The 27270-nt window shown below is 47.0% G+C and overlaps 1 protein-coding gene across 2 annotated transcripts; it reads right to left on the reverse strand.

The window, feature by feature from the left end:
- PPP4R3A (protein phosphatase 4 regulatory subunit 3A) lies at positions 1-27270 on the reverse strand. Of its 2 annotated transcripts, none has more exons than XM_083167075.1 (15): positions 26366-27270; positions 21060-21115; positions 20696-20794; positions 18397-19014; positions 13690-13767; positions 13491-13607; positions 12859-12975; positions 12511-12642; positions 10962-11091; positions 10383-10541; positions 7095-7264; positions 6191-6333; positions 4064-4254; positions 2134-2360; positions 1-790 (listed from the first exon to the last, which is right to left on the reverse strand). In XM_083167075.1, the coding sequence occupies exons 1-15, from the start codon at positions 26505-26507 to the stop codon at positions 674-676; spliced, it is 2496 nt and encodes an 831-aa protein (XP_083023201.1). In that variant the 5' UTR covers positions 26508-27270; the 3' UTR covers positions 1-673. The 2 variants fall into 2 exon arrangements, with proteins under 2 accessions (XP_083023201.1, XP_083023200.1); XM_083167074.1 differs by having other exon boundaries at positions 10989-11091; positions 26366-27150.

Consider the following 27270-nt stretch of genomic DNA (forward strand, 5'->3'; position numbering starts at 1 on the left):
TAGAATTGCAATCAAATTTTAATCAAGATGGGGTGGAGATTTTCTTCCCCTACACCTCCAAAAGAAAGCTGCAGTTTAAGGGCATATGGGGGGAGGGGGGGGGGGGGATGGAGTTGAAAAAACAAAATTGAAGAAAAAGAAAATAATGGAGGAAAAAGGTTATAATCGGCTCACCCCACCGCGGGATTTAAAACCTGTTGTGGCAAATGTAATGAGAGAAATGTTCAGGATGTGGGAATCCTATAATAGGCAGAAACATTCTGCCCAAACAGAAGTGCTGGCATCCATCGTGTAGCTGCAGGCTCTCCTCTCCTAAACGGCGCGTTTCGCCGACTCCGTCCTCCTCTCGCTTTGAGCTAAGGAGCATCTGACCAGCCAATCCAGAGTTACACAAGAAACTCCTGCCCTGTTGGCTTTTTATTTGACGTATATTTTCCTTCCCTGAGAAAAGGGCAATGTGTGGTCTGTGGGAGGTACGAGGCATCTGTAGTCCTGTCTGACAATTGCCGTCGTCCCTCTCCTGGTGCTCCTGGGAATTGGCACTTACGAGCAGGTATCTACATGTTGGATTGTGTCGGAGTTGCTCACAGCGCTGTGTGTGCAGCTGTGGTGAGTGTTCTGTTGCTGTGGGAGATCACTAGTTACATGGGAGTTACCCAAACAGATGCTGGTATTAAGAGCCAAGCCTTGCTTTCTTAGAGGCTGGCAAAGTCTCTTCCTTCTCCTCTTCTTCTTCCTCGTCCTCCTCCTCGTCATCATCTGGATAATCCACCAGTCCAACCAGGCCTCCCTGAAAATCAAATAATAAATATCATCCACAAGCACAATCCCAAGCTCAGCAGGACAACAAATACCGCCTGCGCTCGCTTTCACCCCTGTGCTCAAGACATTCTGTATGTCTGTGCTCATCTCATTCCAATGCACAATTCAAAGTGTACCTCTTGTTTTGATAAACACAATTTTTACCATGCGCAATTAAATACTTTCCCCCCGGTTATTGTGTGGTAGTCCTCATACAGGTACTAACTAAGGGGGAACATCAGTTGAAAGAGAAGACAACCCCCCCCAACAAGACAGAGTACCCCATCTTTCTAGGCATTGGGATTAAAGTCCCCCCAACCGCACCCAGGCACATTCCTTCTGCGCATCGGACTTCTTTCCTATGGTGGATAAGCGGGGCTCCTCCATGTCTAGCAGTCTTTCAGACCGTCTGAAAGAGGAGCCCGTGTCATCCAAGACTTTCGTATTACTCTAATTCCTCATGACATAATGGGTATTGTTGGCCGAGAGGGATTTCTCTCCCCTTGGTACCATTCGAGGGCATGCCGCCGAAGGGGAGAGAAATCATTTCATGGTCACAACCATGGAAGGATTTCCCTCCCCTTCAGTAATAATAGTCAGTCTAAATTGACTTTTATCTCCATCGGACTCCAGACATATGGGGGATGCCCATAAAATGTTGGGCGTCCCCCCTGCTGCTGCCCCGTACACGCCAACTGTCCTCCCTCCTCTCACCGAAGCCGTTCGCTCCCGGGTCTGCACATGCGTAAATATGCACACCATCGTAACAGGGCCGAATTCTCCCCTTCTCCTCTGATCATTACCGATTACCCCCAATGTCCTTTAAGCACAGGGAAAGTAATAGTAGTAGTAGTGGCATTGGTACACACACGGAAATCCATCATGCTACATACATAGGATCTGCCCTCATTTACCATTGCATTCACTTATTCAGCCTAAAACATTTCATCCTTTCCTAACACCTGCACAGAATGGATCCTGTGTACCCGGAGGCTTCATCTGCTTTAAGTGCTGAATCAGCCCCTAAATCAGATCAATATGACCTTCCCTGGGTGCAAAAGACAGAAGGAACCCAGAAATAAGGAGATGCCTTCCACTGAACAGTAAGGTCAAGACTTGGAGGTAAATGTACTAAAAGTTCTACGAAATAAAGAGGTGATGTTGCTTATAGCAACCAATCCGATACTATCTTTTTGTAGGATGCAAAAGAGAAATGAGAGAATCTAATTGGTTGCTATGGGTGACACCTCTGTTCGTTTTCCCAGGGTCCTTGTGGCCTCTCTCTATATACAGCTGGTTACCATCTCTCTCCCAGCTAGCTGGAGTAATCACCTTTGTAGTAATAGCTGCCATCGGGGGTGTGCTTTTAGAAACTGATCCGGGGGATTCAGGGGAACCAGGGGATCCGGGGGAACCAGGCGACAACGGTAAGCTGCTTGCTGTGGATTGGCTGGTGAGGTTTGTCTTTGTCACACCAGAGAAGGAAAGCTTAAAACTGGAGCTCTGCCGGGCGGTGAGATTTGTTTTCAACAGAACCTCCTTCTCCTCAGTCTCCTTCACTGGAAAACATGGGCACAAGAGGTCAGTGATGTTGTCACTCATTACGTGTATTATGAAACCCTCAGCAATAGGTGACAAGGATGGCACCGCTACATGTAGATTACACATGAATACCAGCTACATGCGCAGTAATAACCCTTACACATGGGTAGCTTCCTAACAAGGCCGGCTCTCCTGTACATGATGGTGGGAATACAGAGACATGAATACCGGCCACATGCGCAGTAATAACCCATGCACAGAGCCTATCCCTGCAGCAGGACCTCAGCGAAGGACAACCGGACACATGGGTAGCTTCCCAACAAGGCCGGCTCTCCTGAACACGATGGTGGGAATCGAGACATGGATACCGGCTACTAGCACAGTAATAATCCATGCACAGAGCGTATCCCTGCAGCAGGACCTCAGCGGAGTACAACCAGACACATGGGTAGCTTCCTAACAAAGCCGGCTCTCCTGTACATGATGGTGGGCATAGAGACATGGATACCGGCTACTAGCACAGTAATAATCCATGCACAGAGCGCATCCCTGCAGCAGGACCTCAGCGGAGTACAACCAGACACATGGGTAGCTTCCTAACAAAGCCGGCTCTCCTGTACATGATGGTGGGCATAGAGACATGGATACCGGCTACTAGCACAGTAATAACCCATGCACAGAGCCTATCCCTGCAGCAGGATCTCAGCAGAGGACAACCGGACACATGGGTATCTTCCTAACAAAGCCGTCTCTCCTGTACACGATGGTGGGAATGCAGAGACATGGATACCAGCCACAAGCGCAGTAATAACCAATGCACAGAGCCTATCCCTGCAGCAGGACCTCAGAGGAGGACAGCTGGACACATGGGTAGCATCCTAACAAGGCCGGCTCTCCTGTACATGATGGTGGGCAAAGAGACATGGATACGGGCTACTAGCACAGTAATAATCCATGCACAGAGCGCATCCCTGCAGCAGGACCTCAGCGGAGTACAACCAGACACATGGGTAGCTTCCTAACAAAGTCGGCTCTCCTGTACATGATGGTGGGCATAGAGACATGGATACCGGCTACTAGCACAGTAATAACCCATGCACAGAGCCTATCCCTGCAGCAGGATCTCAGCAGAGGACAACCGGACACATGGGTATCTTCCTAACAAAGCCGGCTCTCCTGTACACGATGGTGGGAATGCAGAGACATGGATACCAGCCACAAGCGCAGTAATAACCAATGCACAGAGCCTATCCCTGCAGCAGGACCTCAGAGGAGGACAGCTGGACACATGGGTAGCATCCTAACAAGGCCGGCTCTCCTGTACACTGCATTTAGTGCTGGCTATTCCCGTAAGTGAATGGCTACGGGGCAGTGCGATCCCATGGGTACAGGCGGATTGTTGCATTGAGTTTGTATTGCTGGATGTAGCGGCACTTGTGACTCTGAACCAGACAATTTATTCTACCGCTAAAAATACCAGGGGCTGGCATACACAGTAATACATGTAATTGAGGATTATTTCTACAGCGGTTCCTGATGACACGTAGCTCTAAACCAAGTATCTGTAAGTTGTGCAACAGGGAACAAGGTAAATAAAGTAAGACAGACACTGCTGTATTTATGTATGAGCTGCTATTCAGGATATTACATTCCGGGGAGCAGGAGTTCTAAAATAGATATATGAAAATGGCTGAGGTTCTGGACTTTGGCAGATACTTACATTTCTTTCGCTCCATGAACTTGCTGATTGGATCCATCAGATCATCGCTGCCCTTTATTTTGTCAGACGGAAGAACCATGGGATCTCCGTCCTCAATGTCGTCTTCGTCTGTGTTAAACCACATTTCCTCCTCATCCTCTATGGAGCGGGCGTCTCTCCTGTAGCGGTGATTGCGGAGGATGGAACGCATGCTGCGGAGAGAGGATTTATCCCATCAGCAACAGGTCAGTGACAATATTCTACATGATGGGCTAATGGGAGGGAAGGAACGTGAGGAATGCAGGTGGCAGCTGCATATACAGACAATTCAGGAATGGATGGAATAAATAGTACACATGTATCGTACAGCTACAGGTTGTTGAATTCTTGGTTGGGATTTTGGTATTCTCCCCCAAACACGGGTGCATCTTTCTGGATAAGGTATGAAACACCTTCCCCTCCACATACCGTTGCCTGCCAAGCCCAACATGACATAACGGAGAGGAACGAAACACTACATCCTCAGGAATAGGCCCTTCCCACAGAAGGCTGGTTATCATTGAGACACAGGACAATACAGGAAGATCTGACGTTCTACGGAAATCTAGCGAACAGATCTCTCTCTACATAAAAATGAGATATGGAGACAGGTTCAAGTTTGCAAGCAAAGGAGCCAAACCATGCTGCACTGCAAGGGGGGGGGGCATATGTAACATGTACAGAGAAGGTTAGCTTTGGCTTGTGGGGTCTTCAAGCTAAAATCTGAATGTAAGAAAAAAATCTGTCTAATATTTGTGGGCTACATGCAAAAGCTACCAGTATTTACCCTGCACAGAAAACAAATATATTTGTCCCCCTTGCAACATTGTTTGTTCCAGAAACAAAGTTATTCGCATTTTTCCCCTTTACTTACTAACATGAATCAGGCTGGATTTAATGGACGGCAAGCCCTCCCAAAGATGCGCACCACCTCTCCACTGTTGGTGAGGCGGGATTTAACAGAGATGGCTCCAGATTGTGTTCAGCGCTATTCCATAGCTAAGAAGCAGTCAGTATCTTCAGAGAGCATTAAGGGTCTGCAATCTGGAACCTCTCCTTCCAATTTGACCTATGCTCTGCCCAAGTCTTCCAAACGTGAAGGAACCCAATGTGTTTGCTCTTTCCTTTAACAGCAAATTGCCGGCATCTGTGACTAGTCACCATCCAGCACGTGTAGCTGGTGTTGCCTATTCTACCCCCTTACTGCTTATTAGCAAATCACAACATATTCTCCAGGTCCGAATCCCTAAAAATCTCTTGTCCCCAGGCTAAGCTTTGGTGCCCCGCTTATCAGATATGACATGGTGGGTGAAGGAAAAGAGAGAACAGCCATAGGGCATGATAGGGGCTGGATGGGTGGGGGTGTTAAATGGACAAAAGTAGCCACCGTGCCACCAAGTCTCTGACAGATGGAGGATTTGCAGAACCTTATCCCCCCTTAGTGACAGCAGCACACTACAATCACAGTGTTACATGTACAATGGTAGCAATATAGGAGCAGACACTGTAGGTGTATACCAGAGTCTAGCACAAGAGGTGCGCGGTATACAGTGAAGCTGTGTGTTCCTCCTAGGGACAGGATCCCTGCAGGAAGTAATCAGGGAATACACCAGCGGCTGGTTGTACGAGTAGTTGCATTGACTGCATTGTACCTACAGCAGGGTGATACCACTACACAGCACAAAGGGTGCAAAGTATACAGAGAGTGATACCACTACACAGCAAATGGGGTGCACAGTATACCGAGGGTGTTCCTCCTAGGAACAGGATCCCTGCAGGAAGTGATCAGGGAATACACCAGCGGATGGGCGTACGAGTAGTTACATTGGCTGCATTCTGCCTACAACTGGGTGATACCACTACACAGCACAAAGGGTGCGCGGTATACAGAGGGCGATACCACTACACAGCAAATGGGGTGCACAGTATACCGAGGGTGTTCCTCCTAGGAACAGGATCCCCGCAGGAAGTGATCAGGGAATACACCAGCGGATGGGCGTACGAGTAGTTACATTGGCTGCATTCTGCCTACAACTGGGTGATACCACTACACAGCACAAAGGGTGTGCGGTATACAGAGGGTGATACCACTACACAGCACATGGGCACCTGTCTAGCTTGGGGTTGTCTTGTCTTTCGCGCTGCTGATCATATCGCAGTTTAAGTCCCTTGAAGGTCTGTACATAATCCACATCCTCCAGCGCTTTCCAGTAATTCTCAATGATGTGAGCAGTTAATGATTTTATATCCTCCTGTAAGAGACAAGTATTGGGCTAAGTGGTGGACACAGCAGGAAAACAATACACAATGGAGGGGCAATAACTTAGAGTAACGGAGCAGAGGGGCTTTGCGAACAATTCATTTTTCCTTCATGTAAAAATTAGAGCAATTATAGTCTCAGATGTCCTTATTCTTTAACCTAACCTCAATAGTGCTAGTAAGTGTGATTGCAGTATTAAGCCATCAGTACAGTTCCATTGTTTCCCCTGTGATGAGCACACGTGAGCAGACTGTGCTTTACTTTACTGTCCCTTTAACTGACCAATCTGAGAGCAGTTCCTCTAAAATCATTTACCGAGACAGTACCTATTGTTATCAGCTATAGCTAATGGGCCAATGACTGCTTTATACAAGCCCTCCTGCAACTTAGACCACACAACTTTTATTTTCCCTAATGTTCCCAAAAATCAGAGCTGTCGTCTCCCACTCCCCTGGCTGCTGCTTCCAGCTGGTCTGCAGAGTGCACAGCACAGCCTGCCCCATGGTAACGGATAGAAAGAGCTCTGCTAGAAGATACGAAGACGCTGCTAAGTGTGAGCCTGTAATGTTATAAATGCCTGGGCATGGGCCTACTGCGTGTCCGTATTTATCGGTGTAAACCCCTACATGTGCCACAAGACAACACAGTGGATGCAAGAGACAGATTTCTGTTTGTGATAGAAAATATATATATATTTTGAGCCAAAATCATTCACAGAAGCATAAAGGTATACATGTAACATGGATCACGCACCACTCTGACGTGTTCGAAGATCTCAATGATTGCGGAGTTCAGTAGGTTATACCGGGAGCCATTGTTGAGAAAGGATTTAACCACGGGCTCAAAGAGGAAGCTTTTCACAATGTATCTGTTGTAGAATTCATCCTTCAGGCCGACTATCTTCCGCATGAACCGCAGTGCACCTGTCACAGCAAGAGAGGAACATGAAGGGCGTTATACAATGTTACACTAGCAGTGACACAACTGTAATACTGATTGCTGAGCTGTGCAGTCACAGCACTGCTATACCACTGCATCATGGCCAGAGACCAACAGCTACCAGGTTCTGGTACACTGCAATGATTAGTGTATACCCAGTATTATTGCTGCACCACGCTGTGATTATACTGCACATGGACCAGGTTCTGGTACACAGCAATGATTACTGTATACCCAGTATTATTACTGCACCACGCTGTGATTATACTGCACATGGACCAGGTTCTGGTACACAGCAATGATTATTGTATACCCAGTATTATTACTGCACCACGCTGTGATTATACTGCACATGGATCAGGTTCTGGTACACAGCAATGATTACTGTATACCCAGTATTATTACTGCACCACGCTGTGATTATACTGCACATGGACCAGGTTCTGGTACACAGCAATGATTACTGTATGCCCAGTATTATTACTGCACCACGCTGTGATTACAGTGCACATGGATCAGGTTCTGGTACACAGCAATGATTATTGTATACCCAGTATTATTACTGCACCACACTGTGATTATACTGCACATGGATCAGGTTCTGGTACACAGCAATGATTACTGTATACCCAGTATTATTACTGCACCACGCTGTGATTATACTGCACATGGACCAGGTTCTGGTACACAGCAATGATTACTGTATACCCAGTATTATTACTGCACCACGCTGTGATTATACTGCACATGGACCAGGTTCTGGTACACAGCAATGATTATTGTATACCCAGTATTATTACTGCACCACACTGTGATTACAGTGCACATGGATCAGGTTCTGGTACACAGCAATGATTATTGTATACCCAGTATTATTACTGCACCACGCTGTGATTATACTGCACATGGATCAGGTTCTGGTACACAGCAATGATTATTGTATACCCAGTATTATTACTGCACCACACTGTGATTATACTGCACATGGATCAGGTTCTGGTACACAGCAATGATTATTGTATACCCAGTATTATTACTGCACCACGCTGTGATTATACTGCACATGGACCAGGTTCTGGTACACAGCAATGATTACTGTATACCCAGTATTATTACTGCACCATACTGTGATTATACTGCACATGGACCAGGTTCTGGTACACAGCAATGATTATTGTATACCCAGTATTATTACTGCACCACGCTGTGATTATACTGCACATGGACCAGGTTCTGGTACACAGCAATGATTACTGTATGCCCAGTATTATTACTGCACCACGCTGTGATTATACTGCACATGGACCAGGTTCTGGTACACAGCAATGATTATTGTATACCCAGTATTATTACTGCACCACACTGTGATTATACTGCACATGGACCAGGTTCTGGTACACAGCAATGATTATTGTATACCCAGTATTATTACTGCACCATGCTGTGATTATACTGCACATGGACCAGGTTCTGGTACACAGCAATGATTATTGTATACCCAGTATTATTACTGCACCACACTGTGATTACAGTGCACATGGATCAGGTTCTGGTACACAGCAATGATTATTGTATGACCAGTATTATTACTGCACCACGCTGTGATTATACTGCACATGGACCAGGTTCTGGTACACAGCAATGATTAGTGTATACCCAGTATTATTACTGCACCACGCTGTGATTATACTGCACATGGACCAGGTTCTGGTACACAGCAATGATTACTGTATACCCAGTATTATTACTGCCCCACGCTGTGATTATACTGCACATGGACCAGGTTCTGGTACACAGCAATGATTACTGTATGCCCAGTATTATTACTGCCCCACGCTGTGATTATACTGCACATGGATCAGGTTCTGGTACACAGCAATGATTATTGTATACCCAGTATTATTACTGCACCACGCTGTGATTATACTGCACATGGACCAGGTTCTGGTACACAGCAATGATTACTGTATACCCAGTATTATTACTGCACCATACTGTGATTATACTGTGCATGGACCAGGTTCTGGTACACAGCAATGATTACTGTATGCCCAGTATTATTACTGCCCCACGCTGTGATTATACTGCACATGGATCAGGTTCTGGTACACAGCAATGATTATTGTATACCCAGTATTATTACTGCACCATACTGTGATTATACTGCACATGGATCAGGTTCTGGTACACAGCAATGATTATTTTATACCCAGTATTATTACTGCCCCACGCTGTGATTATACTGCACATGGATGTCGCTATAAGAGGAGAAGTCTGGTACAGTTGCAGCTCTACAGAGGGCCCAGTATCAAGCCCTCTAAAGAGAATTGGACACATGGCGAAGTTTCCCATAGCAACCAGCTATTATTTATAGAATGTACTTAACAAATGCTAGCTACAAGCTGACTTGTTGCTATGGGCAAATTCTCCACTTTTGTACAGGCTTGATACATATCCCCCAAAGGTTGTACAGCGATACTCCTTTTACACCTACTTGCCAGGTCTGAACCAGGATTTGGAACACGGTACAGCCTGGTCAGACCCACATTCACACAGCAGACTGGGACCTGACATATGGGCAGCTAGACCCCTATCAGACTGCACCCCTGTGCAGTCTGCTTGTTCTGTCAGTGCCTGGAGATGGCAGCAACTCCAAGCATTGGCGATCTGGCTCTTTGCATATTTTTAAGGTGACCAGGGTCAGATGATCCGCGCAGTTCACAGCTAGTTACCAGGGTAACCTGGGTAATTTCAGTTTCACACTTAACCTAGACCCAGGTTGCTCTGGAAATAAGACATTGGTTCCCCCAGCACACTGAGTGGTATTAGTAACCAATCTTGAACACTACATGATAATAGAGCATCTACCACTATCTGTATGCTCTGGAAATAAGTTGGGTTAAAGGTTTGGTGGAGAAGGGGTGTAGTGGTAAGCATGAGCTCTGGCTGTTTAGGGAAAGTCGTCCTGCATAACAGCAAGTAAAAGGTAGATAGTGGTCATGTGGCTGGCCAGGGGGGTAGAGCACGGGTGGGCCCAGGGAATGACTGCATGCACTGTGTTTAGGGGGCGCACAATGATACTGCGGCATCTCAGGAACTCACACAGGGCCAGGAAGGAGTGCACAGATGACATCAGCACGAGCGCCCTCCGCAGTATGTCCTTGTTGATGATGTAATTCTTTATGTGATAGGTATGATGCTCAACACAAAACGTCAGCAGCTCCAGGATCAGGGCCAACAGCTGGGCCGTCTGGAAATCATCTGAGGGGGAACGAGACAAATGTCACACACTCATCTGGATTCAGCGCTTCTGAGTACTAGTATGGGGCTACAACTGACCACACAAATATACTACATGATTTTTAATAAAGCCCATCCTTAGCCTGTATTACTGTACACACAATGATTTATGTGACTATGCAGCACTGATCCGCTGCTAAGATGACCTGTCTTGTGACGCTGCCTGAGCTTGCATAGGACAGCAGTGAGCGAGCGCTGAGAACACTTCTGTAACACTACATAAAGTGACAACTGTATCCGGTCAGTGACACTAGATACCAGCTCTCTCATCCCACCCCCTCCCGAGTAGGCCAGTGGAGCTTAGCTGGGTAACCCTGGGTCATGCCTAGAACCGCCACAAGCATCCTTCCTTATAGTGACATGTTATAGGACAAGACATACCCCAATATGAGAGCAGGATTGGCTGACCTTTGCTGGGCCGCTCCTCTGTCGTGTTGGCCAGTAAGGGGGCGGTAAGGACGTGCATGCAATGTTTGTAGAAGAAACCTAAGAATTCCGTCTTCTCTGTTTTCTAAGAAAACAAATGAAAAGGTTTTAGTTCCTGATAAATGTAAATCTGCTCATTAATGGTGGTCAGAAAACATCAACAGCAGCTGCACTGGGCTCACCATGCACGTAGGAAAGCATGGGGAGGATACGTGGACAGAAATGCTACAGAGCAGGTTACTGCGCATAGTGTACAACAGGGGGGCACAGTGCATGACAGGGGGAACAAGACAGAGCAGGATACTGTACACAGGACAGTTAAGGGCAGCACAGTACAGATTAGATTACTCTACTAGGACAATTGGGCACAGTACAGGGCAGGAGGGCATAGGACAGAGCAGATTACTGTACAAAGGACAGGGGGCGCAGGGCACAGGACAGAGGGCAAGGCACAGGACAGAGCAGATTGCTGTACATAAAACAGGGGGACACAGGACAGGGCAGGGGAAAAAAAAGAACAGAGCAGGTTACTGTACATAGGACAAGGGGGAACTGGAAATGATAGGCGGGCACAGGAAAGAGCAGGTTACTGTACATAGGACAGGGGGGGGGACTGGACAAGATAGGTGGGCACAGGACAGAGCAGGTTACTGTACATAGGACAGGGGGGGGAACTGGACAAGATAGGTGGGCACAGGAAAGAGCAGGTTACTGTACATAGGACAGGGGGGGGGAACTGGACAAGATAGGTGGGCACAGGAAAGAGCAGGTTACTGTACATAGGACAAGGGGGGGAACTGGACAAGATAGGTGGGCACAGGAAAGAGCAGGTTACTGTACATAGGACAAGGGGGGGAACTGGACAAGATAGGTGGGCACAGGAAAGAGCAGGTTACTGTACATAGGACAGGAGGGGGAACTGGACAAGATAGGTGGGCACAGGAAAGAGCAGGTTACTGTACATAGGACAGGGGGGGAACTGGACAAGATAGGTGGGCACAGGAAAGAGCAGGTTACTGTACATAGGACAGGGGGGGGGGGGACTGGACAAGATAGGTGGGCACAGGACAGAGCAGGTTACTGTACATAGGACAGGGAGGGAACTGGACAAGATAGGTGGGCACAGGACAGAGCAGGTTACTGTACATAGAACAAAAGGCCACAATACAGAGCAGATTAATGCACAGGACAGGAGCAGCAGCTGGGCGGTGGCGGCAGGGGTCGGGCAGAGGAAGCAATGGGTGCACAGTGCAGAGGCAGATAGACATGGGTGCACAGAGTGTACAGGGAGAACTAGAAGAACTAGGGATCCGGCTGGCACGCACAGTAACATGTACAGCACAGTAACATGTACTGCATGGTTATGGCATGTACAGCACATCAGAGAGGTGGGAAGGCAGAAGGAAACATGGCAGGTAAAGGACAGTACACTGACAGACAGCAAGAAAGAAGAGAAATAGAGCAACACATGGAATCACATCACTTGGATGCAGCGTCTTCTTACACTGGTTGTCGCAAGCATGTTATCTGGATCCACTAAGGTCCGCAACAGGCCAGTGAGCTGCACAGCGCCTCCCAGCTCGGGGTCTGTGTCACAAATCATGTGCTCAATTATGAGATTAATCAGCAAGATGTCCTAACGAGGAGAGGAAAAACAGTATTAGCGTCAGTAATATCACATTTCCCTTCTAAACCCCCAGGGACATGGAAATGACAGACAGGGGTTATTAGGGTGGTGAGATCCTGGGTGTCTTCTGTTTGTCACCATGAATCGTCATGCTACCTATGGCTGGATCCTGGCGTATAATTAAGTCTTTGCCCCCCTCCTGGATGAAGGTGAAGAGACACTCACATCATCGTTCTGCTGAGACTCCTGCATCACAAATTCCCGGACCATGGATGGGTTGTACTCAACCAAATAGGAAAATATATCAGTGGCTGCACTGCGGACCTGCGTGTCGTCCATACCCTGAGGGAAGCACAAAGACAATGTATAAGTGAGGGACGATGGCCGTCTCTGGAGCACAAACCTGCTCATACTGCTAACCTATGTATGATGCTAATACTGCTTGGCGTGGTCCCGCTGTCCACCAACCTGACACAGTCTCCAAACCTCTCCCCGCCTCCCACCTTTTTCTCTTTCCCCCACCACTGTGTCTATTAATTCCCCCCTCACATGCTTCTGTGCATCACTGACACTGGTGGGAGGGGCCAGAGATCAGAAGACAGGAGGGCAGCGCGCCTAGGACGAGATGGGCTGTTCGGCCTGCACAGCATGACCACTGACCTTGTCACACTGCCGGGGACGGGAAAAGCCAGTCAGCATCTGAGCACCCGCTCAGACACCGCCCGGCATGCGTAGTCTACTCCTGAAGTCCCAGCGTTTTGGGGGCCAAATCCCGGGATCCCGCCGATCCCAATCCCGGGATTGACCACGCTAGTCAGTATAACCTAAAATTACCTTAACAACAGGAAGTTACTTACAAGAATGACTTCCAGGGCGGGCAGAATGCCCATATTGGACAGCGTCTTGAAGAATGCATCTCTGTTTTGAGGTTGTAATGTTTGGGAGAAAGCACAGAATTCTTTCAAAAAATTCACCTGAAATGCAAAAAACAGAGATTAGATACTGCAAAAAGTCATTGTAATCATGCGGTATGGAGTCTGGGAGTCTCCCACGTACCAGCTCCTGCCTCTTCCCATCATCTGTCGCTTCATCTGTGAGGTGCGCAAATAATTCTGTTAGAAACTTTTCATCTTCCTAAAGCGGGCGAGAGAATGACATACAATGAACATCATATACAGATATGTAATACCATTATAATTTAGCAGGCCATAAGTCCCCATGTGCTGTGCACAGTGCTTTCAAGAGTTTACACTTTTAGTCAGCACTAGATAAAATGCAAGGATAATGCTGACACAGGTGTACTGGGCTGCACTCTGGTAAGACTCCGAGGTCTTTATAATGATATGTTGGTTCATTGTTTAATGCGGTCCACTTATAAAGATGGAAGAAAGGGTATAGGAGACACAGGTAAGGGCAGAGACCGGAACTATGCCATCTGATGCTCATTACAGCCATGAACTAGGACCTCTATGGGAATTCACTGAGGAACGTAGTGACGTAGAACTCGGCATCTGCAGCACTGCCAGACAGCTGAGGAGTAAACAGCAGTATGTACCACAATACAGACCAAACTGTACTGGAAGCAGACAGTGACACCCCAGGCAGAAAAGAGGGACTGCACGGATTTGGAAAGGTGCAGGGTTCTGAAATGAACACTACATTAGTACTCCTGATAATATAACTATACTAGCTGGAGCCCAAGGATATCAAATACAGGACAGACAGCAGATGAGGCTCAGTGAGCATGTACTCTATCCGGGAATAAAGGCCGCATTGACCATAAGTATACCTAACACTTACACTAGCCGCCATGTCCACTGGGAGACCTAGAAACGCTGCAGTTCTCACTTTTCAATTTACCCAAGAACACCCCAACAACAGAACCGGGGGAACTGAATGAGAACAAGCAGAGCAACAAGGACGACGGTAAGAAATAACTGGGGTACACCGGACACAAAATAAAGGTGAATCAGCTAATGTCATTGCATGCATAGAGACAAGTAAATATTGACGACTGATTTATTGGATGACAACTGTTCATTCACAAGTTACAGGAGCTGATGTCACATGACACATCCATAGTATCATATCCATGTCCCACATTGGAGTCATCACTGCCCAAGATACCAGACAAGAAAGTAGCTGCATGCAGCACATCTTAAATCCTACGTTACGGTGTCAGTGGCTAATTTCTTGGAAAACACCAATGTAACTTTTTGTATGCAGATACAGATAATATAGGTGCATATTGTTTGGTACTTGTGTATTATCATGGCTCCCACGATTTCCATCTTATGGGATCTTATACAATTTGAAATTGTATACCATTGTATATGGCATACAATGGCATACGATGAGATGAGATTTTAAATTGTATAAGCACACTAATGGGTGCTTTCAAGGTCAATTGGCCCCCCTATAAGATTTTTAATTGTATAAGGACCCCAATGGGTGCTTACAATGTTAAATGCACCCCCACTATCAACGCCAACCCGAAGCGCGGCGAGCGCAGCGAGCCCGCCAGGGGCGGCGTTACGCGTCCTCCGACCTTTTCATACCCCCACTATCCATGTCGGCGTGGAGCTGATTTTATATAGTGTGGCGAGCGCAGCGAGCCCGAAGCGTGGCGAGCGCAGCGGTACGCGTCCTCCGACCTTTTCATACCCCCACTATCCATGTTGGCGTGGAGCTGATTTTATATAGTGTGGCGAGCGCAGCGAGCCCCGCGTAATACTTTACATGTATTACGCGTCCGCTCGCCACACTTCGGGCTCGCTGCGCTCGCCACACTTCGGGCTCGCTGCGCTCGCCACACTATATAAAATCAACTCCACGCCGACGTGGATAGTGGGGGTATGAAAAGGTCGGAGGACGCGTACCGCTGCGCTCGCCACGCTTCGGGTTGGCGTTGATAGTGGGTGTGGCGTGGGGGTGCATTTAACATTGTAAGCTCCCATTAGGGTCCTTATACAATTAAAAATCTTATAGGGGGGCCAATTGACCTTGAAAGCACCCATTAGGGTGCTTATACAATTTAAAATCTCATCTCATCGTATGCCATATACAATGGTATACAATTTTAAATTGTATAAGATCGGGTCCCATCGCAGCACATCTCATGTCATTGCATACCATCTTAAGCCTTATGGTATGCAATGAGATGGGATGAGATGGGAGCCGTGATAGTACACAAGTACCTATTGTTTTAATCAGCAAGGTGTGTCTTATTCACATAGCCTGAGAGAAAATGCACAAAAAGATGCCCAGCGTTCATAATTGCGTAGATGCGACTAGAAAGCTGTTTACTGTGACTGAAGCAAGGATGTAGGAGGAGGACACATCTGTAGCAAGAGCCAGTACTCTGCAACCTACCTGGGATATGGCAGCGACCGCGCACTTCTTCAGCAGCCAATTAGACACACAAGCCTTATAAAGCCTGATGTTGCTACAACAATCATAGGGGGCAACATAATGATTCCAAATAGTCAAGTCATTGTATCTTCTTGTTACCTGTCATTTCCAGCATTGTAATGAACCATGCAGCAAACACAGGCATACATTATATATTATATTCCCATTACAGAGAGAGCGCTAGAGGAGCAGACTGCCGTACAGTGCCTCTAGTGGTTACAAGGGTACTGCACACCACTCACGGCATTCAGAATCCGTTTACATGCTGTACATCCTGTATTGGTGACATTCCAGTACTGTGTAAACCGCTAACTGATAGACCTGTATGTGCAGAGGTGAGATGCAGAGATATCGTGGGAAGAACCTCTTCCCTGGGATCCTGCAGGAAGCATTATTTGCACAGTAATAGGAAACATTTAAATATCTATATCTGGTTTACAGTAATTCAAGTAGTTGAAGACTTTACAGTGATAGTACTAGCAGGCCAGCTCTCCCACCTACACTTATAGACGCACTTCTATGGTTTGCCAATATAAATGCCATGTGTACAGAGCTGCAGGGATTGTTGGCACTACACACATACGGTGTAATAATGGGCATAGTACAGGAGTAGGTTACTAGTGGTCACTCTGGAGTGGATGGCATTCAGGGCACAATCATGGGGAAATTGGGCACTTATGTGCACGCTGAAGGAGGTGTGGCTTGCTAGAGGGGCGTGGTCATGTCGCTATCACTCTTGGGGTGAGCCCAGCACACTGGGCTTCCCTCAAGCCTTCCCCTTCCTGTGAATAGATGCCATGCTCGTCACCCATGGTGATTGGAAACCATACATTTTCCCACCCTTGGCATACTTTGGTCAGCAATTGGCGATGGCACAGACCACACTGTTCCAGCTAGGGCATGTTTTGTCCATTTAACAATTGAAAATTGGTGAAACACTGCATGTTTTTACAAAATATATAAAATGATTTCAACCCAACATATTCTAAAGCTGCATACACATTGGACGACATTCCTAATGATGCGGGCGGTAATGATGGGTTCTGATTGACCGATCGTTTACATCGTCCAGTGTGTGCGCTCCATCACATTGCACGTTCCTGATGGTCATTTATCACTTCTACGGATCCTTGAACAAGCAGGAAAAACTGTCTATATTGTTATTTACAGCGTAATTATGTGATGTGGCCACTGACAATATCTTTTGCAAGATTTCACAGTTTGTGCAGTACATCGTGTGTCCAGGCATTCAAGGGAAATTTTTGTCCACATTGCATTGTTTGCAAGACGTCTAATGTGCACACAACTTGTTTTAATATACTAACAATTATTTCTATAGCGCACACATATTCCGCAGCGCTTTACAGAGACTATGGGCAGTATTCAATGTGGCCGGCGAGGGGGTTAAATGGCGGCGAAAACAAGTGATCCTCGATGTTTAACCCCCGCACCGGCCACTCACCCTATTCAACATGTCGGGGATATCCTAGCTGTCCGAGAGGACGGCAAAGATTCCCCCAAACAGCGAGGCTCGTGGCTAATGTAGAGCGCCCGCTGCATTTAGCAGTGACCCTTGCTGTTTTAGCGCCTGCATACACAGTTCCCCCTTCGCTCCAAAAACCTAGCGAGGGGGAAATGGCGTGTGCAAGGGGTCAGTTGAATATGGTCACAGCTCGCAAAAAGCATTGAATACACCCCCAAGAAAAAAAATAACACAGACAGAAGTGCGCTAAATATGTCTCCAACTGCCTAGCGAGCCAACCTGAATCAGGCCCAAAGTGTAGAGAGATAATATACCAGCCAATCTGCTCCTAACTGTCCTTTGTCCATCATAGCCTGTAACAGATGATTGGTTGGTTGGTTTCCAAGCTTGGATACATATGCCCTATGGACACTCTAAAGCAGTGATTTACAACCTTGATACCTTGCGGCACACTAAATAAGATTTTAAAATTGCCAAGGCACCCCATGATATCCCCACAAGGCAAAACACATTGGCCCTCACAGGAAAAAAACAAACCTTTTGGCCACCATATTAAAAAAAAACAATCACACTGGTCCCCACAGGTAACACAAATAAATTACATTGGCCCTTTACATGAAAAGAAGAGACCAGTAAATAACATTTGAACTGGTGGTGGCTGTAAACTGGTTTGGGCATCTCTAGATCTGGGGGCACACTTGAGAACAGCTCAAGGCACACTAGTGTGCCACGGCACAGTGGTTGAAAAACACTGCTCTGAAGCATCAGGAGCAGGGTCATTCTGCACGCACCATATACAAGACAATACAGGAAGAGTCACATTGCACAGAGACACGGTCACAACACGTAAGCCAATAAAGCGCACTCACCTGTAACATCCCAACTATCTCCACTTTGTTAAAAAATATGAAGGAGTGGAGCGTAGACAACATGTTCTCCTCAAAGACGGAGGGGGTGGGTAACACCACGTCCTGTATGTACTGCACCCTATACGTCTGGTGGATTTTCTGTTTCAGTTCTGGGTCCGATATTGGAATCACCTCTTTGAACTTGGCAGTTTTTGTTAGAAACTCCCTGTGTTTGCGCTGCGTGGACATCGTGGGGTCGTACTCCAGGCAGCCAATGATGTCCATGATGCAGTCTTCTGAAAACATGACTTCAAAGAGCGCAGTCCGGTTTAAGAGGAAGATGCCCTTGACAATTTCATACAAGTGGTGTAATCCTTCAAGGTTCTCCAAGTCTTCGCACACATGGAAAAGTTCAAGGAGTTTTTTGATGTACCCCTCGTTCTCCAGGGCTAGGGCCAGTTTCTCACGCCGAAGCGGAGATGGTAAAGAGGATGCCACAACCTCAGCGATTTCTTCTAGCCGGCCAAGTTCACAGGATGGCAGTTCCAAGCCTGGGGATGACATATCCTCAAATCGCTCCTCTTCCGACTCATCAACTAGGTCCTGAGTGATGTCCACCGATGGGTCCTTCCCCTGAACCTGGAGGAAATGGCGGCACATTAGCGACCGGAGGTATAGCATTATCACTGTAACTACCCGTCTGCTGTTATCCAATAAATCTGAACCCTGCTATAAACATCTATATGGCAGAAACACGACACGTATATACAGGATGGCACCAGTACGGGCTATAAAAGGGATATCATTTAGCTTTACATGTGGGGCTGGTCTGACAGATGCCTCTACACAAACGTGTCAGTATCAGGATCTCACTCACATCTCCGTCATCTGAACGATAGAGATCTGTGTATGCACTAAGTAGCTGCTGCAATAGTTACTGGCAGGTAGCTGGAGCACTGACCCCTCCTATAAGTACAGGTGATCCAGTTACCTGAGAAAGCCCCGCAGCATGTCTGACCCATGATTTTCCCCCTTCCCTCACATGCTATACCTACCCCTGGCTGCTCAGGATCTGTGATTGCTGCAATGAAAACTGTTGGGATGGGAGTGTGCAGTGGAGATGTGACAAATCATTGTGGTTTGTGATAGATAGATAAATGGTCAATTGTTAGATGGATAGATAGAGGGTTGGGTAGGTAGGTAGATAGATGGTACCTCATTAGAGATAGATAGATAGATAGATAGATAGATAGATAGATAGATAGATAGATAGATAGATAGATAGATAGATAACTTCCTTAGTCTTTTTTTATTTTTTGGCAGCTCATACTAATTTCATGTTTTTTAAACAGTCTGGTCCGGTGGGTGCATGCGTTCCAGGACTCTGGAACGCATGACACTTCCGGTCTAACGGTTTTTGCCTCTTTAGCTGCGCCTCTGTGCGCTGTTCTAAGCCCCCTTTGGTTGGTGCATGCGGTCCAGGGCTCTGGAGCGCATGACACCTCCTATTTTTTCTTAATGTTCTCATAAGAGCACCTTCTGTGCACTTTTAGTTATTGTGACCCCTTCCGGTGGGTGCATGCGTTCCAGGGCTCTGGAACGCATGACACTTCCGGTGTAGCTATGCATCAATAGAAGCGCCTCTAGTGCGCCTCACTTCCGGTATCTGCGTGCGTTCCAGGGCTCTGGAACGCACTGCACTTCCGGTTTCGCGTAACTGGATAGTTTGCCATTTTTCTGTTGGTGTGTTTGCCACACATTGCTGCAAATTGAATATGTTACTAATCGCCATTATAACTAGCGATGCACATACAAAAATACTAGGTTGTATATACACTTATGTTGTTTTAGACCACTTCCTGTATTCAGTTTGAACAGGAAGTGGGAGTGTTTGTTAATTAACACAGGTTTGCTATAAATGGCCAGTAGGGGTACTGTCTGGTCACACTGCCTGGTGCCTCCAGTCCTTTGGATATTGTTGTCTTGACAAAGGTCCCTGTAGAGGACCGAAACGTCGACCACAGCTATGACTGAATAAATTTTGCTTCAACCCTTGAAAGTTGCCGATGGTGAGTCCCTGCTTCTTCAAAGTATTGTTATATATGGGACTCAGTTGCCTCTAAAAGTGGAGCACCGCCGAGTTGAACAAAGAGTCTATTGAGTGCGGTATCTCACACTTACTAGATCGATAGATAGATAGATAGATTGATAGATAGATAGACAGACAGACTTCTGAGCTGTAATAGATGCCAATACTGGGATATTGAAAACACACCCCATTCTCGCATTACATCCGAAACACAGAACACAAACCCATTACCTGACATATCTTCTCCCAGATCTCATCACAACCAGCTTTTTCCTGAAAACTCAGAGCCAGGTCATAGTTCTCTGCTTCTGACCACACTATCAAAGTGTCCTGCGGAGAATACAGCAAGAAAATATATCAGTACTCAATACAGATAACTATGCCACAGCCTGAGAAGTCACCTACAGCGAATAATCTGGGAAAAATAATAATAATAATTTACGAAGGAGACCTACTGACCAGGATCATTTTCTGGGATCGCCACAAGTACAAAAACTCTGGACAGGACACAACTAAAATTTGACATGATGAAATTAAAAGAATAAAAATGATTCATAGTGTTGAAGGGGTTAAAGCTGGAGAGCTGCACATTTACCTGCTGTTTCTGGTACGCTGTATTCGGGTTAATTTTTGATTCCAACAGAAGTGATCCTGGAAGGAACAGAGAAACTGATTACATCCAGCAGGGACTGTATGACGCGGAGATAATCACTGAAACCTCATTAGCTGCCGACCCTATGGGTACAAGTACAGGCCAATCACCCTTATACACCGGGGGTCACCCATTCCAAAGGGTGTTCTCATATTAAACTCAACTTAAAGCCACCACTTAATATGCTGTATTTAAAATCAATGCAATTTTTCATTTGGGCCTTTAAGCTGCGCCCATTACAGTGGACACGAGTCACTGGACAATGGGACTGAAGATGTTGACATCATAGAAAAACAAATGAAGCCAGTGCAATTTGGTGTAGATCCACCAAAGAAGAATCAGCAGCGTGGGACGATTCTAGTTTTTGTATTTACCGGGAAGGACGCATTGTTCTACAATAATGGATTATCATAATATATAATAAAAGGTGAAGACATTCATATTGGGAGGATTCAAGTGTTTTGCGCACCGATGACAGAATACCTACCTACACACACACACACACACACACACACTCTATACCTGCACTAACACATACTATAGTATACACACACTGTATACCTACATATACACACACACACACACTCTATACCTGCACTAACACATACTATAGTATACACACACTGTATACCTACATACACACAAACACACACACACACTATACCTGCACAAACACATACTATAGTATACACACACTGTATACCTACACACACACACACACACACACACACTATACCTGCACAAACACATACTATAGTATACACACACAGTATACCTGCACACATACTGTATACCTACATACACACACACACTATACCTATATACACACACTATATCTGAACACACACTGTATACCTACATACATACACACACACACACACACACACACACACTATACCTGCACAAACACATACTATAGTAACACACAGTATACCTGCACACATACTGTGTACCTACATACACACACAATACATACCTGCACACACACACACACACACACACTATACCTATATACACACACACACACACACACACACACACTGTATACCTACATACACACACTATACCTGCACAAACACATACTCTAGTATACACACACAGTATACCTGCACACATACTGTATACCTACATACACACACAATACATACCTGCGCACACACACACACACACACACACACACACACTAAACCTGCACAAACACACAGTATACCTATACACACACACACACACTATAGTGTATAGTTTTCCTTCTAGGAACTAAGCAGGGCAGGGCGCTGCTGCACTGGGCAGTGTAAGGGGGGCGGACGAGCCAGCCGACGCCACGAAAGGGGGCATGCCCGAACTGCGACATTACTAAAGGGGGCTAGCCCGGTCGCCGCCGCCACTAAAGGACATCGCCATCTATGACTGTATTGGGCTTCCCCGGGCACACCGGCGGGGACAGGCAGCAGGCTCTTTTAGCGGGCCAGTGCTAGAGTAGGGCGCATTTTGCCCTTTAAAAATTGGGCAGGGCACAGCGCACTGATTATACAGCCTAGCAGGAACACTAACCGTGTACCTGCACACACAAACACACACAGTATACCAGGGCTCGACAAAACCAGGTTGCCATGGTGACCAGATTCTGCTTCCTTGCAATCAAATTTGGCAGGAAGCAGATCTCCCCGGCTTGAGTTAATAGCAGCAGGTGGGCAAATCGGTGGACAACTCACCAGGCTGCTGCTCTATCAGTGCAGGTCTGTGGTGCGGCTATTTCAAAACTCGAGGCAGCTCGCAAGTCAATTGGAGGTCGCTGTTTGGCAGCCAATCCGGAAAGGTAGTGGTAGGTCCAGATTGGCTGTCGGACCATTGTGGCCGGAGACCCCGTTCCACAATAACAAAATGGCCGCCATAGCATTGACAGGGTTTATCCCTGTGCTGTAGCAAAATCTTTAAACAAAAGAAGGCACTTGACGTGTTTAAAATGTGTTTTAAACTGAACGTGCAGCACTGAGCTGGGACAGGGGGGAGGAATCCCCTGTGGCAACGAGCATGTAACCCCTGGTAGAGCATGCAACCCCTGGTACCAAGCAAGAAACCCATAGCAAAGGACTTATGTGGTATAACGTGTAATGTGCATTACGGCGTGTGGTAAAATGTGGAATGGGCATTACGGCATTTGGTATAACGTGTAATGGGCGTCAGGTCTCCTTACTGGCACCTCATGTCACCTGTCTTTCTCCCCCTCCCTCTAGATTGTAAGCTCCTGAGAGCAGGGCACTCTTCCCTTCTGTCCGAACAGCACTCTTCTTGTATTTCAATTACAGCTCTCTTACTCACCTAAAATCTATACCTGCATCTCTTCTCACTCACTTCCCTATATCTCAGCTATATTGTGTACCATTGTGTTGCGGTTATGTCTAGTTCTGTATACCTTGTAGTGTTCTATATGTACGGCGCTGCATACCACTTGTGGCGCTTTATAAATAAAAATATAATAATAATGTGGTATATGTAATGGGCATTACGGCGTGTGGCATAACGTGTAATGGGCATTATGGTATGTGCTATAAGATGTAACCGGTGCGTGACATGTGTAATAAACATTACGGTGTACATTTTTGGCGTGTATGGTGTACCTATTTTTAGTTTGTTTGGTTCCTACACTTTCATCCTGGCTCCTAGATTGTAAAACAAAAATTGTTGAGCCCTGCAGTACACACACACGCATACAGTATACCTCTACACACACACACACACACACACACACACACACACACACAGTATACTACTGCGCGCAGACACACACAGTATACCTACACACACATACATTATTAGCATTATTGCCTCACAGCACTGAGGTCATGGGTTTGATTACCCCGATGGCCCTAAATGTGTGGAGTTTGTATATTCTCCCCATGCTTGTGTGGGTCCCCCCCCCCATAATGGTAGGTTAATTGGCTCCTAACAAAATTAACCCTAGAATGCGCGTGTGTGTGTGTGTGTGTGTGTGTATGTGTACACCTGTGGTAGGGAATATAGTGTAATGCAGTGGTTCCCAAACTTTTTTGCATCACGGCACACTAGCTTTTCAGAATATTTGTCAAGGCACCCCTAGGTGCAAAGTTTGCTACCGAGAATTTCAGAAAACAATATTAAATTAAATAAGTTGTGCTTATCTGTCATCCTCAGGTCCAGTTAGGTGGTGAGGGACAGAATTCACTTCTGTTTATCCACATATTTAAAAACTGGAAGCCACAAGCACTGATTTTGCCTATTACATTGACCATAAATAATTTGAATCGTTTCTGGACAACCAAACTGAGGCACCCCTGCATGTGTTCCGAGGCACACAATTAATGGATTTTCAGATCCAGGGATTTTTTGGCCAGATAAATGGATTCTACAATCTATTTGACTTGCCCACACATTACAGATTTATTTCAGTGATCGGCAGATTTTTCCATCTAAAGATTGCATCTTCATATCTGGAAATTGCCCAATTGATTGTCATTTCAGCTGTTCATAATGTACATAGATGAAGAAGACTAATTGGGAATGCCCACACATATAAAAAAGATCCGCAGATAATACCAGATTATTAAGCATGTTTAAAAATCTGATTAAGCAATCGATTGGCGATCCCTATTAATTTTTGATTGGGATTGCCAAAAATCAAATTAATTGTGGCAATCATCTACAGATCTCAGGTTTGTCACAATTAATTGCTGATGTATGGGGCCCAACACTGGCAGGGACTGATGTGTGTTCTAATATTCTCTTTACAGCGCTGCAGAATATGTGCGCGCTATATAAATAACCGGTAATAAATACATACAGTATGCCTACAGACACACATACAGTATGCCTACAGACACAGTATGCTGGCACACACAGTATGCACCTATATACAGTATACCTACACACACACCTAAATACAGTATACCCACACACACACACACACATATACATACACCTTTATATAGTACACACATGATACACCTATATACAGTATACCTACATACAAGTCCACCCCTGTATACAGTCCACACATATAGTACATACAATACACACACAGTATACTGCTATATACAGCACACACACACAGTATACACAGTATACCATTATATACAGTACGCGCGAAAAGACACAATATACTGCTATATACAGTACGCGCGCATACATACACAGCATACTGCTATATATACAGTACGCACGTGCACACACACAGTATACCGCTATATATACACAGTGCGCACACACAGTATACCGCTATATACAGTACGCACGCACAAACACAGTATACCGCTATGTATACAGTACACGCGCACACACAGTATACCGCTATATATACAGTACGCGCACACGCACACAGTAAACCGCTATATATACAGTACGCACACACCGTATAGCGCTATATATACAGTACGCACAGACATAGTATACCGCTATATACAGCGCGCGCACACACACACACAGTATACCGCTATATACAGTACCCGCGCGCGCACACACAGTATACCGCTATATACAGTACGCGCGCGCGCACACACACAGTATACCGCTATATACAGTACGCGCGCGCGCACACACAGTATACCGCTATATACAGTACGCACGCGCGCACACACAGTATACCGCTATATACAGTACGCACGCGCGCACACACAGTATACCGCTATATACAGTACGCGCGCGCGCACACAGTATACCGCTATATACAGTACGCGCGCGCGCACACAGTATACCGCTATATACAGTACGCGCGCGCACACAGTATACCGCTATATACAGTACACGCGCACACACACAGTATACCGCTATATACAGTACGCACGCACACAGTATACCGCTATATACAGTACGCACGCACACAGTATATCGCTATATACAGTACGCACGCACACAGTATACCGCTATATACAGTACGCACGCACACAGTATACCCCTATATACAGTATGCACGCACACAGTATACCGCTATATACAGTACGCACGCACACAGTATACCCCTATATACAGTATATACCTACACACACTGTATACACCTATATACAGTATATACCTACACACACTGTATACACCTATATACAGTATATACCTACACACACTGTATACACCTATATACAGTATATACCTACACACACTGTAAAAGGTATACCTACACGCACAGTATACACCTATATACAGTACACACACTATATACAGTACACCCTGTATAATGGCGAAACACATGGGGCGATCCCCGGGGCAGAAGCCGCCTCACTCACCGTCACTCTCGGCCCTGACCAGCAGCGACATGCCCTTCAGCCTCTCCACGTAGCCGGAGGACACATGGCCAGTGCCCCGGTCGTCCCACTGCCGGTCCTCATTCAGCGTGTACACCTTCACCCGTCTCCGGGTGTCAGTCATCCTGGCGGCCTGCTGCTGCGGCAGGCCCGGTCCCCGGCCTCTCCTGACACCCGGCAGCCGCTGAGCAGGCCCCGGTCCCCGGCCTCTCCTGACACCCGGCAGCCGCTGAGTAGGCCCCGGTCCCCGGCCTCTCCTGACACCCTGCAGCCGCTGAGCAGTCCCCGATCCACGTCCTCTCCTGACACCCGGCAGCCGGTTAGCAGGCCCCGGTCCCCGGCCTCTCCGGACACCCGGCAGCCGGTGTGCAGAGCCCGGTCCCCGGGCTTTCCTGATTGCCGTTACCCGGTGCACTGGGCCCGACCTCCGGGATTTCCTGGCGGCCCAGCCCCCTCTCCGGGCTTTTGTGACCCCCAGCACACGGCTGGAGGAGGCAGCTCTCCTCACACTGGTGCCCCGGCCAGCCAGGCCAGATCCCCGGGCTTTCCTGACACCCGTAACTGCTTCTTCCGTCCTCAGCCCGGACCACAGGCCCGATCCTCGGACTCTCCTCACAGAAATCCCCGGGTCAGACCGGAACACGGCGGGAAGTCTCCCTGCGAGGCCGGAGACCTGGGGTCTCCTCTGTAATCGGCGGGAGGAGGAGGAGCCCGGGCCCTGAGCCTCAGTGTCCCGGCCGCTGCTCTCCGCTGTCTCCCGGTGTCCCCGCCCCGTGTGTCAGTCACAGCTCCGCCGCCGCCGCCATCTTCCCGCCTCTTCCTCCTCTCCCCCCTCCCGCGCATGCACCGGCTCAAGCAGGGGTCCGCCAGCTCTAGTGGTACTACAA

Source organism: Crinia signifera, chromosome 12, assembly GCF_055691185.1.
Source record: "Crinia signifera chromosome 12, ASM5569118v1, whole genome shotgun sequence".
NCBI lineage: Eukaryota > Metazoa > Chordata > Amphibia > Anura > Myobatrachidae > Crinia > Crinia signifera.

What these genes read in the sequence shown, in the direction of transcription:
- PPP4R3A (XM_083167075.1), bottom strand. Translation starts at nt 26,507, where the DNA reads ATGACTGACACCCGGAGACGGGTGAAGGTGTACACGCTGAATGAGGAC. An exon ending in TCTGGGAGAAGATATGTCAG is followed by an intron (nt 19,015 to 20,695) that starts GTAATGGGTTTG and finishes CATTTCCTCCAG; the next exon opens with GTTCAGGGGAAGGACCCATC. An exon ending in CCGCCCTGGAAGTCATTCTT is followed by an intron (nt 12,976 to 13,490) that starts GTAAGTAACTTC and finishes TGCTTCCCTCAG; the next exon opens with GGTATGGACGACACGCAGGT.